Source organism: Oreochromis niloticus, linkage group LG16 (assembly GCF_001858045.2).
Source record: "Oreochromis niloticus isolate F11D_XX linkage group LG16, O_niloticus_UMD_NMBU, whole genome shotgun sequence".
Classification (NCBI taxonomy): Eukaryota; Metazoa; Chordata; class Actinopteri; order Cichliformes; family Cichlidae; genus Oreochromis; species Oreochromis niloticus.
In genome coordinates this window covers 9,957,664-9,971,839 of record NC_031987.2, presented here as the reverse complement: position 1 = coordinate 9,971,839, position 14,176 = coordinate 9,957,664, and the positions used below count along the sequence as shown (strand labels likewise).

Below are 14,176 nucleotides of genomic sequence, written 5' to 3'. Positions count from 1 at the left end.
GTATTAGCTGATGAGAATACTTTAAGCAGTGCACAACATGAACTGTAATATGAGGTAAATACATCTAATTAACTCACATATTTTAGCTGACACATTCACTGACTTTCCACAGTAATTAAATAATAGTACTGTATGTCTTTCAGTAGTTAACTTAAATACAGTGTCAGAAAAACCAACATACAATATGGTGGGATTGTAGCGAAAGCTTACTAGCTTACACAGCAGAAACAGTCCACCATTCACTTCTTCCCTTACAATGAACAATGATAATGGAGTAATAGTTGACAGCAACACATGCTGCCAAGTATGTAGAGTTCTGTGCATGGCAGTTACCTTAACAGGGGAAATAGTGAGGGGAGATGAATGACTACACTCCTCTGTCTGAGTGAAGATCAGACACGTGAATTCCCCAACTGTAGCCCTGAGGCATTACCAATGGACTATTATCAATTACTAACACACAATCAACCCAGGCAAAACTCACCACTCATCTCCCTTTACATTCCTATTGCATATTCCATACAGCAACACAGTCAAAACAACAATGAAGTCAATCCACAAAATATAACAAACAAAAATGCACAACACTGAAATGAATCAAATTTCTGATCCACCACACGCAAAAACATTTCCCCACGAAATCTACAACCCCCCCCCCCCCCCCCCCCCCCCCCTCTTTTTTTTAAATCAGGCATTTCTAATCATCAAATCATGATGTCCAATTGTTACGTCTTACAGTCCTATATTGGAGCCTGTCAATTACTGAAGCTTGTCTCCATTATAACGATTCTCTGCTAGACTGCCACTGTAGGCCTATGTTTAACGTACATGTTACATATTAATTTACTTAATTTTCTGTTTACGTTTATAATGCTGCACCTGTCCTGCTAGTGAATTATCTTAAATGACCATGTCTTATTTTTTGACTGTGCTCTAAATTGCGTTACCTTTGGCAGACTGGGTATGTCATATTGATAAGAACTGACTGTGTCTGTGTTTAGAAAACCACCCACAGAACTAACCACACCTGTCAGCGCTATTTTGTGGATTTTGCTCACATGCTACTTTTGCCCCAATTAATAAATCTTGCAGTAAGAATTCAAAAAATTAAACCGGTACCAGAATTTAATGATATCTAAAGAATTAAGAATTAAAGCGCCGCATTTTTAGAATAATGAAACCAAAACTGAGCATCCCAGCACCGATCAAGGCCCGTCTGCAGTGTGCTCTAAACCTGATTGTGCTGATGGTGGTGGAGGCTTTTGTTACAGGTGGTACCAGTCATTTCAGGAGCACAAAGGCTTTGTGCTCATCAGTGTTTATTCACACATAGCTGGATGTGTGATCTCTTTTCTTTAACATTAAGCTGTGTTTTTTTCTTCTTTTGGGTGGTTTGTGCAGCTGTGGCTTAATGCTGCTTCTGTTTCTTAATGTGAATATACAGTATGAGTGAAGATGAGACTAAAATGACTTTAAGCTTTTAAAACTCAACTGAATATATTTTTAAATGATGTTTTTAAAGCAGCTACAGGTACTCTGATTGTAATCTGATTACACTTCACATTAAGCTTGACTGTTGACATATTTTCAATACAAAAATCACTCAAGTCAGTCTCAGTGGTTCGACCGACAACCTGATCCACCCAAAGGTATCATAGGCTCTACTGTAAACTGTGTCTGGATTGAAGTATGCTTGCACAGAACCAGAAGTGTATTGCTATGTGTTTAATTAGTGCATCCGTCACGCACACACATGCGCGTGCATGTTTGAGGTGTAATTTCCGCCTTTCTTTAACTTTGATGCCATCTCTCTCCTTCATCTGCTCTCTGGTGAATGTTGCATATATGGGGTAAGACTGTCAGTCTAATGCACTTGATCTTTTTGGGTCCCACTAATAGCATCCTCTTTGAAAGAGACTTGCATACCACCGATCTGAGAAAAAAAGAAAAAGAAACTGCACAAAAGTGATCTGTGCTGTTGCAGAGCTGTCACTCGCTCCCTCACGGTCTCTCACTGTGTGCTTTGTTCTGAGCTGCTAATCCACTCAGGTCAGGTAATCATTAAGATGTACTGACTGCATCTTTGCATGGAAATCAGTGCACTGTTAATAGATCAACAAAAGAATTTTCCACTTGCATGGGTGCAATTTTGCAAATGCATCGTCACACTGACATCTCGGCCTAATCTGGCCCTTGATGTCATGATGACAGCTTTGATCGCTTGTTATTACGTTTCTTGCAGGAAATACTCTAACAGTGGAAACGGAATTTCAACCAGTTCAACTAACTGTGAATATTTTATTTCCTCTCCTAATTTTCCAGCTCATCCCACCCAGATCGGTTTATAATGTCACAGTATTTTGAATCATGATCTGTGTACATCCTCCCAAAACTATACTGAAATATTTAAAATCTATAAAAGCTGAGACATTTCTTCTGACATATTTGCCTTTACTGATAAAGCTTTACATTCTTTAAAGACTTGGAAAGCTGCCCTGCATTCTTTGAGTTATACATGAAATTATTACTCCACTCTGAAACGTCTCTGTTGTGGCTGTAAGAGATCCATCATCTGTGAGTAAAAGTGGGATTAGCTCATATTAGAAATGATTAAACTGGGAGACATTAAAGCAAATCTAAGGATTTGTATCCACTAACGGTAGAAATAACAAAACCCTCTCTTTAAAGAAAAAAGGTTTGTAACATTTAATTGGGACATTAAAATTTTACTAAATACTCATTAAAACAACGTAATGCTCATAAACTGCTACAAAAACAGGTTTTATTTAATACACTGTATTCAGGGCAGATCCACCTTGGGGTCTGATGCTATCTGGGTAACTAATATCTCGATCCATCAGTAAACTGCGTGTGATCTGTTTCTTCAGATTTTGATCTTTAGTTTCCATGTCCTACATTTTATTCCTGTTTTGTTACAGCTAAATAATTTAGATGTAAACATCAAATGTAAAATTTAGATTTCAGCTTCATCTAATGACATTTCAAGGCGGGTAAATGATGATGGCAGACTTTTTGTCTGCTGCAAATTTTGTAACATTGGAGACAAACCTGCTGGTTGCATAGCCCAAGTCGCCATGAGAGAAACTGCAAACCTACCTTCATTCAGTCACTTCAAAGAAGAGAAACGTGTGCTGGAAGAAGATGCTTATGTCGATGACATCCTGACATCACACAATGACCTCGACCATCTGAGACGCCTAACAGCCAACATCGAGCACATCCTGAGAGCTGGAGGATTCTATATGAAGCCTTGGGTCTACTCCAGTCAAAGTGGGAGGGAGGAGGCAAAGAAAGAGTCGCCTCAATCAGAGCCAAAGACTATGATCCTGCCAAACCAGCTGACGGAAGATGACAACAAAGCCCTTGGCCTTGGCTACACCATCAGTGATGACAAGCTTCATATCATGGTTGCAGTGAACTTTTCAAAGAAAAGGAGGAAAATGCCCCTTGGTCAAGACCTGCTCAGAGAAGAAGTCGGAGAGCAAACACCTGATCCACTAACCAGGCGAGAACTGCTAAGCCAAGTCTCCGGCCTATATGACCCACTCGGTCTTGTGACTCCTGTCAAACAGAAGGGTGCCATCCTGGTAAGGAGAGCTTTCCAAGAAGCAAAAGTAAGGTACCGCCTCGAAGACACATGGGACGCAGCCTTGTCTGAAAGTCTCCGAGAAGACGCCATAAAACTTCTGGAAGAGTATGCTGACCTGAAGAAACTGCATTTCACTAGAGCCCTGACTCCACCAGATCCCTGTGCAGAGCCCAGTGCCATCATGTTCTCTGATGGCAGTGAACACGTATATGGCGCAGTGATGTACCTTCGCTGGAGTTGCAGCCATAGTGTCATCGTGAGACTAGTAGAGTCTAAAGCCAAACTGACGCCTCTCAACCATAAAGGCGATCCTGTTAAAGCAGAGATGTGTGGCGCCGTCTTTGCTGCACATCTGAAGACCTACTTCCAGAGGCACTGCAGAATCCAGGTCAAAAAATGGTACCACCTCGTCGACAGCCAGACCGTCTTGGGTGCAATCCAGCGTGAGAGCTACGGTTTCCAGACCTTCTTCGCAAACCGTGTTGGTGAAATCCAGAGTAGCACTGATGTCCAAGATTGGTGGTGGATTCCCGGGTCAGCAAACATTGCAGATATTCTCACCAGAGGGGCCAGTCCAAATGCCCTAACCGAGGACTCCGAGTGGCAGTCGGGTCCAAAGTTTCTCCAACTTCCTGAAGATGAATGGCTGAAGAAATCCGCCGGAGAAGTCGCTGCCCAAGCTCGAGAAAGGGTCACAAAGCTACAGAAAAAGACTTTTGTTGCGGTCCTTACCAGAATCCACATGAAGGCAGCTCAGGACTCAGCACACGTAGAGTCGAGAAGACCACTGGCAGGAGTAGCAACCCAACAGCTAATCAACGAAAGGTGATTCAGCAACCTGAGAAGGCTGACTGGGACCATGGCGTGGGTCTGGAGGGCTGCCAAAAAATTCATGAGGTCCAGGACCAGAGACCAAGAAAAGTGGGAGGTAGTACCATGCTCGGGTGTCCTCACAGTCAGTGAGAGACGAGATGCTTTTCGAGACCTTTGCCTAGCAGCACAAGAGGGCGTCAACTTCCCAAGCACCACAACAGACAGACTAGTCGTTTACAGAGACCAAACAAGTGGACTTCTAGTTTGTGGTGGCAGAATCCAGACCTTCAAAGAAGACCGCAAAGCCGTTCCCCTTCTACCATTCCAAGCCTGGTTATCCACCCTCCTTGCCAGAGAAGCACACAGCGAGGGACATGACGGAGTGGCAGGAACCTTACTGCGGATGAGAAAGAAGGCTTGGGTTGTCAGAGGAAGAATTATTCCCCAAAAGGTCGTTAACCAGTGCATCGTCTGCAAGAAGGCAAAGGCAAGAACCTGTAAGCAAGTGATGGGAGACTAACCTGAAGAGAGGTCAAATCCTGCTGCACCATTCGAATTCACATCTGTCGACCTGTTTGGACCCTATCATGTGAGGGATGAAAGAAGTACAAACCATGGTCAACAACTTCTGGAGGTCCTGGAGCCAACTCGCTGGACCAAACCTGGTCATCCGCGAGGGATCGTTCGAGATGTGAATGTGAGGGTCTCTCCAAGTTCCAGCATTGCAGTCAAGAGTCCAAAATCCGCTACCAGAAGTCCTGAGCTGAGCACCATTTGACATCGGGACATCCGGCGTCTTGTGGTCCTTTTACCGGTGGAAGATCAAGCCAGGAACCAGCCCACCTGAGTGCGATCTTTCCATGCAGTGCTGAGAAAAGATCGAGTGGGAGGTGTCGCGCTGACCTAGTAGGTGTGGCTGTTGCTCTTCTCTTCCTCCTCCTGCCCACTACCTGCTCTGTGCTGCTGCTGATTAGACCTTGTGTGCAATCTATAACTAAGCGCGGCCTGGTGTGCACCGCTCCGCCAGGTGAGCTGAATTAGAGCAATCAAGGGCGGGCGTGCCTAGTAAGCCTTAAAATGCATGCAGCAGTCATTTGACCTGGGTGCGACATACTGAGAGGACAGCAAACAAGGCACAATCCACTTTCCACTGTGAGGAAGACTTTGAGCTAGACGGGCTATCGGTAAGCTCTTGGACTCATATTTTCTGCTTATGTTTGGGACCTATGGAAGCTCAATTGTGGAAATGTATTTATGCTTTGGGAAATAGTTACTGCATTTAAGTTTAAAAAATTATATTGATATTAAAAGGAATGTTTAAGTTTGAATAAATTGTTTATGTAGATGGTGTTTCCCACATATTTATGTTAATTAATACTAAAAATAGCTATCCCAAATCCTTGGTTAAATCTTAAAACTAGTGTAAATGTGTTTGGTTTAATTTAAGGAAAATAATTCTTTGTAAAAGAGAATCCTTGGTTAAAGTCTCTATTAAAATACTTGCAAACTCTAAAATGTATGCTTTAAAAATGTAATTGGTTATAAAAAGTATAGAATGCAAGGTAGACACGTTTTGTGTATGTGAAAACCACAGTTTATTTCATCTTCGTTGTTTGAAACTACTCGGGTCTGTGATTAAAAACCAATGAATGTAAAACTAACTTAAACTGGGTTAAATGATAGTTTAGCTAAATACTTTTGTCTATGTTAAATGGCTTTACTGAAGTGTATATATTTTTGTTATGTATTCTGTATGATGCATTTAATTTATTTGAATGATTAATGAAATGTTCGTTATTTTTTGTGTGTTTAAAGGTTTTTCACCTATCTATCTAGCAAAACAGCTACCTACCTGAATGAACCTGAAACTGGTCAAAAATAAATGGAGTGAAATTCAAAGTCTGGTCTTTTTCAAGTGTAGGCTCCTCACAGACAGAGAACACTTGACACCGTGTCATGTTTCAAGCTGTAACATGAATCAGATTTTCTCTGCATGGCAAGAAGTATTAAATTATATTATTTTTTTTATATCATATTATATTATTACATTATCTTTGATTTTGAACCCCTACTGTTTACATGAAACACTTTAGGTTTTCATCAGGCATTCAGCTCTTGTGAGATAGATGATCTGATTTTTAAAACTTGAAAGCATCCAGATGCATCCAGCATGGTTACTCATAGAGGAATGTGAAGGACTCAAAAATTTTTGTTGAAATAAAGGTGCTGTCTGTGTGCAACTTGCTGGTTGTTTGATATGGAAGACCACAGGAGCCACACGCATCGCAATAAACAATTCTGTGTTTAAAAAACGAATTGTACAATAAATTATGGATTTGTAAATTCATTTATGAATTCATTTTTTAAATTATTTTATTTATTCAAACATTACTAATTTATTATTTAATAATTTAATTTAAAATAAAAACACTATTTTTAAATCGATTTTTCAAAATGAATTATTAATCCATCAATAAATACTTGAAATCGAAAATGAATTTCACAAAAAAAGAATTAAACTCTCAATAAAAACCTCATTTCTAAAACCATTTTCGAATTCCAAATTAAAAAATAGATTTTCAAAATCGTATTTAAAACAATTTTAAAAAGTGAAATAAGTAAATGGATTCAAAAATCAAAAAATGTATTGGTGACTTTTAAAATGGCGATTCAAGTCCTCATTTGAAAATCCATTTCCCTTTCCTGTTGCTCACGGATTAGCTATTATATTAGCTATTGGATTAGCTTTGAGATTAACTACTGAATCAGATCAGATATTGGATTAGCTATCTCGTTTCTGAAATCCCGAAGCAATGCAAATTAGCCATGTGGCGCGATTTAAAAAGATTTCTGATAGGTTGGACAGAGGCTGGCTGGCTGCTCACAGCTTTGCCCTGCTAAGAAGTGTGTGTGCTTGTACAAAGGCCATTCAGCCTATGTATTTACATTCTACCCGACACGGATTTGTGAAAAATGAAGGGGCCCTGCAGTGAAATGTAGAGTTGATCCTCTGAGTGTGTGCCTGTAGACTCAGCCTATAACCACCTGTTGAAGGTAACATGCTAACATATGGAGGACCACAAGAGCCACGCGCATCGAAGTAAAGACTTTTTTTGCTTAAATAATGATTTGTACAATAAATTATGCATTTGTAAATTCATTTACAGATTCATTTATTCATTATTTTACTTATTCAAACATTACTAAAGTTATTTATTATTTAATAATTGAATTTAAAATAAAAACACTATTTTTCTGTGTGTGTGGCTCTGTGGTCCTCCATAGGTGAGGTCTATTTCTGGACAGGAAGAAACATGAGTTCCTGCCATGTCTTCTATTTAGTGTTTTCCCTTTATTTAGCTACATCATCAACTCCAACAGCTGCAGGATCAGGAGTGCTGTCTTCCAATGGTGCAGGTTCATTGGCGCTCAGTTCTTGTAGGTTTTGTCCTGAACAGTCTCTCCCTGCAAGAGAAATGATTCATGTATTAACTTTCAACAGAGCAGCTGTGTGCGGCATATGTGTGGATCTTTTTCCAATGGATCTCAACAGTGTAAAGGGTTGACACAGAGCAGGGACATCTGTGCCTGTGCTTAATTTCGTGTTCAGAGTTCCAATGTAGGAAAAGTAGTCTTCATGAAGTTATAGTTTGAGGTTATTTTACACCCTGAAATGTTTCTCTCTCACAAACTTTGTGTTGTAGCTTTCATTGGTAACTGCTTCAGAAGGTGAGCTGAAATTAAGAGATTGATACTAATTTTCCACAGCGGTTTAAACCTGGTGCATTCTCTCAAAGATGTTGCAAATTAAAGGAAGAAAAAAGCAAAATAAGTGTGTGCTCAGTTGTCCAGTTGTTGCTGCCAGTCACTAGTGTCAAATCGGTTGCAAAGAAATATACGGTGCCGCACAAAAAAAATCCTTGTGATTGCATGAAAAACACCAATTTGTCTGCAAACATTGCAAATGTGTTTCTTTTACTTTAAATGGAAACTCTCAGTTTCCAGTTTGTGTCAAACTTTACACACTTTCATTAAAACTCGAAGAGTATTTGGATAGTATTTGCAGACAAGTGGACGTCTTTCTTGCAAACTGCAGGCAAATGCAGCAACCTTATGGTGTAGCACTCTCTTTTTCATAGCAAATGCAAGCAACCACTCACCAGCCAATCAAGTAATAACACATTTTTACCCAGCAACCAGAGGTTGCTAAGGGGTCAGAGTCACTCTGTCATTTTCTAATTATGTATATAGTCATACATTTTACTCGGTACTGCTGTTACTGATCCTCCGCACAGTATTTCATTTAACCAATTTTTAAACATGTAATTACATAATTAATAATTACAAAGGAAAAGGAGCAAAATTCAAAAGTTTACAGACTTTTCATTTTTCGGCAGCCGATGACAGCTCCTGCTCCGATTATTACTGCGAGTATTACCAGTACTCCAAGAACAGGTCCCAAAGGCAGACTCCAGCCTTCATCTGTAAATCAGGAACAAGACACAGTCACAACAATCAGTTGTGTTGCTTTACCTACAACTTCAACACAAAATTAATCCTTAGTGCAAAAATCTTCTAAATCTAAACAGCACTGTAAACTGAAGTTTAGGTTAACTGCTCATGGGAATCTGTATGAATGAAACACAGAAAGCTTCCACAAACTGATGGGAATTGATGTGCATCTTGAATTCTCTTGCATGAAAATGGTAACGTTGTAAGCTACTGTAATTCAAATCAGGATTGTTGGGGGTCACACTTTTTTCAAAAAGTTACTTTAAGATCTTCTCTGGTTTGAAGAGATTGGTGTTAATATAATTATGAATTTATTCACTCAAATTGTATCTATAAAAGATTTGCTACTACTAAGTCTGCAATGGAGAATTAGGTTATTTTCCAGGCTTGTCAAGGCTTTTGGCTCGATGACATGAAATTACAGGGAAACAGACCTACAATTGATGTTAATCTGGGATGAGATGTATGAAATTCCGCCAGTTTCAAATTTCACAGTGTGTTTTTAAATTTACAGCAAATTTATATATATGTGTTTTTCTCTGTGTTTAAGATAAACTGTGACTTAAGACTTAGAGTTCTGCTTCAGGAGTTGAACCTCACGTTATTCTACATTTTTGTCATTGTTGGTTGATTAATAAACACAGTGGTTTACATATCTATTTCGAACCTATGGATATGGATTCTGAATATATTTGAAAAGTCAACTTCAGACTGAAAAGCAAAAATGATCCTTGGAGTACCTGTAATTACATCTTTAATTACACTCAACGTCTCCTTTGAAGTTGGGTTGTAAACGCTGCAGGTAACTTTCTGTGATCCACTGATGTTGGCAGTGCTGGTAACTCTGTAGGTGCCGTCATCTTCCTTGTAGAGGTAGGTCTGGACATCAGGTGGTTCAAGTGTACGTTCATGTCCCTCGTGGTCCATGACGATCCACGATAGCTCTGGTTCAGGAAAGCCCCCCTTTGTTGCACACATAGCCATCATATCTCTGGTGTTGAACACGATATTTGGCATATCGAAAGGAGCTGGAAATGAGTCAGAGATTTTTCACATGTATAAATGTTAGAATTTTCATACAAATTTTAACTAATCAGAGATCATTGTTGCACAAATTAACAAAAACATAAACTAGTCACTAGTTTTATCCCTCAATCATCACTCAACTCAGTGAAGAAATACATGCAGCACTCTAAACAATCATCACGAGCCACCTGTTTTCCCCTGAACACTGCCTGAAGGGTTTCATCTTTTCAATCCCATTGGACATACAGTTAGCATTTCACATATTTAACAAATACTGATATTTGCATCCATGTTAATTAAGGTGAACTATACCTGCTACATGAACAGTGTTTTGGCAGAGTGTCCTGCTTTCTGGTATGTAAGCAACCTCGATGCTGAGCTGATCATCTTTCAGCATCAGCGGATTGATGACAAGGGAGAAGTTGCCAGAAGCCAGTTGATCGTGGAAAATTGCAGTCCTGTTTTTAAATGACTCACTTTGGTGTTGAAATTCCTCTTGTCCTTTTGAAAAAACATGAAGAACGCTGGAATTACTTTGCCAGTATATGGAGGTTTGCTCAGGAATGAACTTTTCGCTGAGGTTGTGATGGCACTGAAGGACCAGCGGTGCCCCTCTGGTTCCATTTGTTTCTGATGAAACTGGAACCAAGAACCAGAACAGCAGACCTGCAATGAAACAGAGAAACACCCAGCTAAAACAAATCAAGATTCCAGACAGTGGAGCTCTGAATCTCATGCCACTGCCACTTTCTGACCTGTAGAACATAGAACTTTATTGTACTTTATACAGTAAATTGAAACTAAAAGAAGTCCATTTAGATTCACTCAATTTAGATGTCATAACCTGATGACTTGTTTAAGCCTAACTAACCAGCTGGTAAAATGGAAAAAATGCAAGTTATAATGCAATAAAAGTTAAGTCCAAATGGGACTGGTAGACTGGAGCTGCTCCATTTACTCCTCGCTATGTAAGTACAAGTATTTTAAAATTAGTCTTAAAATACATCAGGAGCCTGTGTAAAGAGTTCAAAATAGGAAATAAGTTAGGCGTGTAGAGCAAGGGTTCCCCACAGAGAGCCTGCACAAAGCCACCTGCAGAAGGTCGTTTTTTCCTTGGACTCAGGCAAGGCAAGGGAATCTGCCAGTAGCCCTTGGTCAAATCTAACATCAAGAAAAAGTGAGTAGTGCCTAACTGGTCTGGGAGCTTGTTGACCCAGGGTATGGAACAAGTGTCAAACTGTGAAACTTGATTCACCTTACAGTATCAACACAAAACTGTATAGAGCTATCTTTCTTCACTAAAAGAACTATGGGGCTACACCACATGTTACTTTACTCCCATTTTCAGTATTTCAGCCAATTCCCTCTGACCAATTTACCACTTATGCTCAGGTAACCAATGGGGTTACGCCTGTGTGTGTATCAAAATGGCGCTCATAAGACTATCATTAGACTCACAGATATCGGAGTCATTATTTGGTCATGAGACTAGTATAGCTGAGCAGGGTGGAGAATAAATCTGCAAAACACTGCTCCTCTGCTCTCTGGGGCTGTGTGAGATGGTTGCCACAATGGCGGGAGGCAGGAATGGTGGAATTATGCACCGCCAACCCCAACTCATCCCTCACCTTCACCAGGCTCACCAGAGAAGCGGTTTCAGCCTCTCTCCATGCTTTGAAGAGTTTGAGGTTTGTGTGGCTCCTCCCCTGTCTGACACTATGATGTTATAGTCAACGCCATCAACTCACCATGTGACCACAAAGAGACCTTACCACTTGGCAAGTAACTTTGAGCTAAAAGAAAGGAATAATACAAGCACTTTGTCTCCTGGTGAAAATTGGCGATCCCAATTGTGTTCACCCTCGTGAATGAACTTATGAATCATGGGCTTGTTCAGTCACTCCACCAACCCGTCAGTCTGAGGGTGGTAGACACTGGTCCAAACAGATTTAATGCCCAAGCGAGCACTCTGGTAAAATGGCCCGATGAGGTCGACACCAAAGACTTTAAATGGGACCTACATTAATGGTAACAGGCACAAAGAAGCTTTTGCAATCACAGGCTGGTTAACCAGCTGGCAGTGGAGTGGGCCTACTTCTAGACCCACTCTATGAACGGTTTGAGCACGATGTGGTTGAGCAGCCGAGCCTCACCCTGTGCATGTCCAGGCTTCAGCCACCTAGCCGCCATATTTTACAGCTGCCAATTGTGCAGTTTTCCAGCTCCCTTGCTCTGCCCTTCAGCCAGTTTATTTTAAGCTTTAATTCAACCAGATTATTCTTTTCCTCAGTTGGAAAATAGCTCCAGTGAGCTAAACTGCACAATACCTTAGAGTTCACACAATGGTGCTAACTCCTACACCACCTTTTTTTTTTAACCTTCCACACACACACACAGTTAGAGCAACCTTCAGGTTCAGGATCTCACTTCCAAGGCAGCACTTCAACTTTTAGGTTGACAAATGACAGTCGCCATTTTGTTGGTTACGTGGTCATCAGACTAAAAGAGCTGTTCTAGGACACCCGAACTACTTTCATGTCTCATGCAACATTTTTATTGCTGAATGTAACAACTAACAAGACAACTGATGAGATTAGTAAATAATGATATTATAAACTAGATTAATAGAAAGAGCAGAGTATTTCATAAGCACAAAGGTCACCATGCTGCAAGAAGTACATATACACACACTTTGCTTCACATACATTTTTGCAGTGTCTTGAAGAGATATAACAAATTTTCAGACATACCAAACAAGGTGGAGAAACAACTCATTTCCATTTAAAATAAAAGGAGCATCTATTTTTTTCGGCAGGCGATATGATATGTACAGAATGACGAAACAGGAAGGAAGTGTTTGAGTATATGCAAATGTAGTTTCAACTACATATGGGGAAAAAACGTTAAAAAACAGAAAAACATTTTTTTCATTAATGAATTATTTATTAATTTTATTTTTTGGCTCTCATTCTTGTTATGACTTAAGGATACTGTAAATGATACCTGTATGTGTTACTAATGTAAATGATTTTCTCCATACTGCTCCACAGTTAACTTAAAATAAAATATTAAAGCAGATAAATCAAAACATGCTTCAATTCTGGAATTCTGGGCTCATGTCTTATTTTGACTTTTTTGTTTCACTGACAGTAGCCTTTAATTAGTTAAATATTATATATTTTTTATAGTTTGTAGATAAATTAAAAAAAACGTTTTTAGGAAGAGAATCAAGCTCACTTCTTATGGAGAAAAAAAAAAGGATCTACGTGGCTCAACTAACCACCATAAATGCAATAAAAATATTTTTTAAAGGATACCCAGGACCAGAATGACCTCCCCGCCCCCCCTCCCCTACCTGATGATTGGAGTTTGAATCCGAAAAAATTAGATGAAATATTCCTTGAAGACCCTGACAAGAGAATAGATGGCTCCCGTGCAGACTTCTGAATATGTGTGACGGGTTGATGAGGATTTTGAAGAACTAGAACTTGTAAGAAAGAATCAGATCCACACTGCATACACAACCGCACCCTTGCTGTCTGAAAGGCAGAGCCGCAGACTACGCAAGAGGGGGGCGTCTGCAGCTTCGTGATGTAAATCTGGACCCGATCCAAGGTGCTCCGCAGCATTTAGGTCTGCATTACAGAATACAAAACGTTAGTCTTGTGTCTTCTGCTCGTTATTTAGCTTCACTTCCTTTTGAGTTATGTTACGTCGCATCAGCTTTCGCCTCATTATCTTCAAAGCCTAAATTGTCTGACAAAGAATTAGGGGAGAAGCCCAGACGCTTTTCTTTCCAAGCTCCTTAGATTATCATGTGGTGCAACTTAGTCCCCCAGTAGCACACAAATCAGAGCCTACTTACTGTAGCTTGCGGTGGCAGATATCATGTAGTCCAGGGCTGGAAAAGTACAAAAACCTAGAAAGCACCCAGTCTATCTAAGGCGGAGCTGTGGCTCTCTGTGCTCATTCATGAACTGAATAAACAGAGGAAGCTCATAAATAATTAAAAACAAAAAGTTTTACAAGAATCCTTCATTTAACAGACCTACTGCTCTGCATTTGGATAGACCTTGTTGTGCTTCTCTGTTCTTTCAACTGTGTAATACTTCTTCATTTCAAAGTAAAACATAACCAGTGGGTCACATCAGGGGGACAGCAATCAAAACTTTTATTCAGTTCCTCAAATTTTTTTTTTTTTTTGACTGTTTAAAA

At 39.9% G+C, this 14,176-nt stretch overlaps 1 protein-coding gene across 6 annotated transcripts; it reads right to left on the bottom strand.

The window, feature by feature from the left end:
* Nucleotides 1-7,637: 7,637 nt before the first annotated feature.
* Nucleotides 7,638-14,047, bottom strand: LOC109197488 (programmed cell death 1 ligand 1). 6 transcript variants are annotated; one of them, XM_019352580.2, is made up of 6 exons: nucleotides 13,827-14,047; nucleotides 13,317-13,596; nucleotides 10,274-10,627; nucleotides 9,676-9,963; nucleotides 8,804-8,905; nucleotides 7,638-7,888 (listed from the first exon to the last, which is right to left on the bottom strand). In XM_019352580.2, exons 2-6 carry the CDS (start codon nucleotides 13,588-13,590, stop codon nucleotides 7,776-7,778), a joined length of 1,131 nt encoding a protein of 376 aa, XP_019208125.1. In that variant the 5' UTR covers nucleotides 13,591-13,596; nucleotides 13,827-14,047; the 3' UTR covers nucleotides 7,638-7,775. The 6 variants fall into 6 exon arrangements, with proteins under 6 accessions (XP_019208125.1, XP_019208127.1, XP_019208129.1 ...); XM_019352582.2 differs by having other exon boundaries at nucleotides 10,274-10,462; XM_019352584.2 differs by lacking the exon at nucleotides 13,317-13,596.
* Nucleotides 14,048-14,176: the final 129 nt, after the last annotated feature.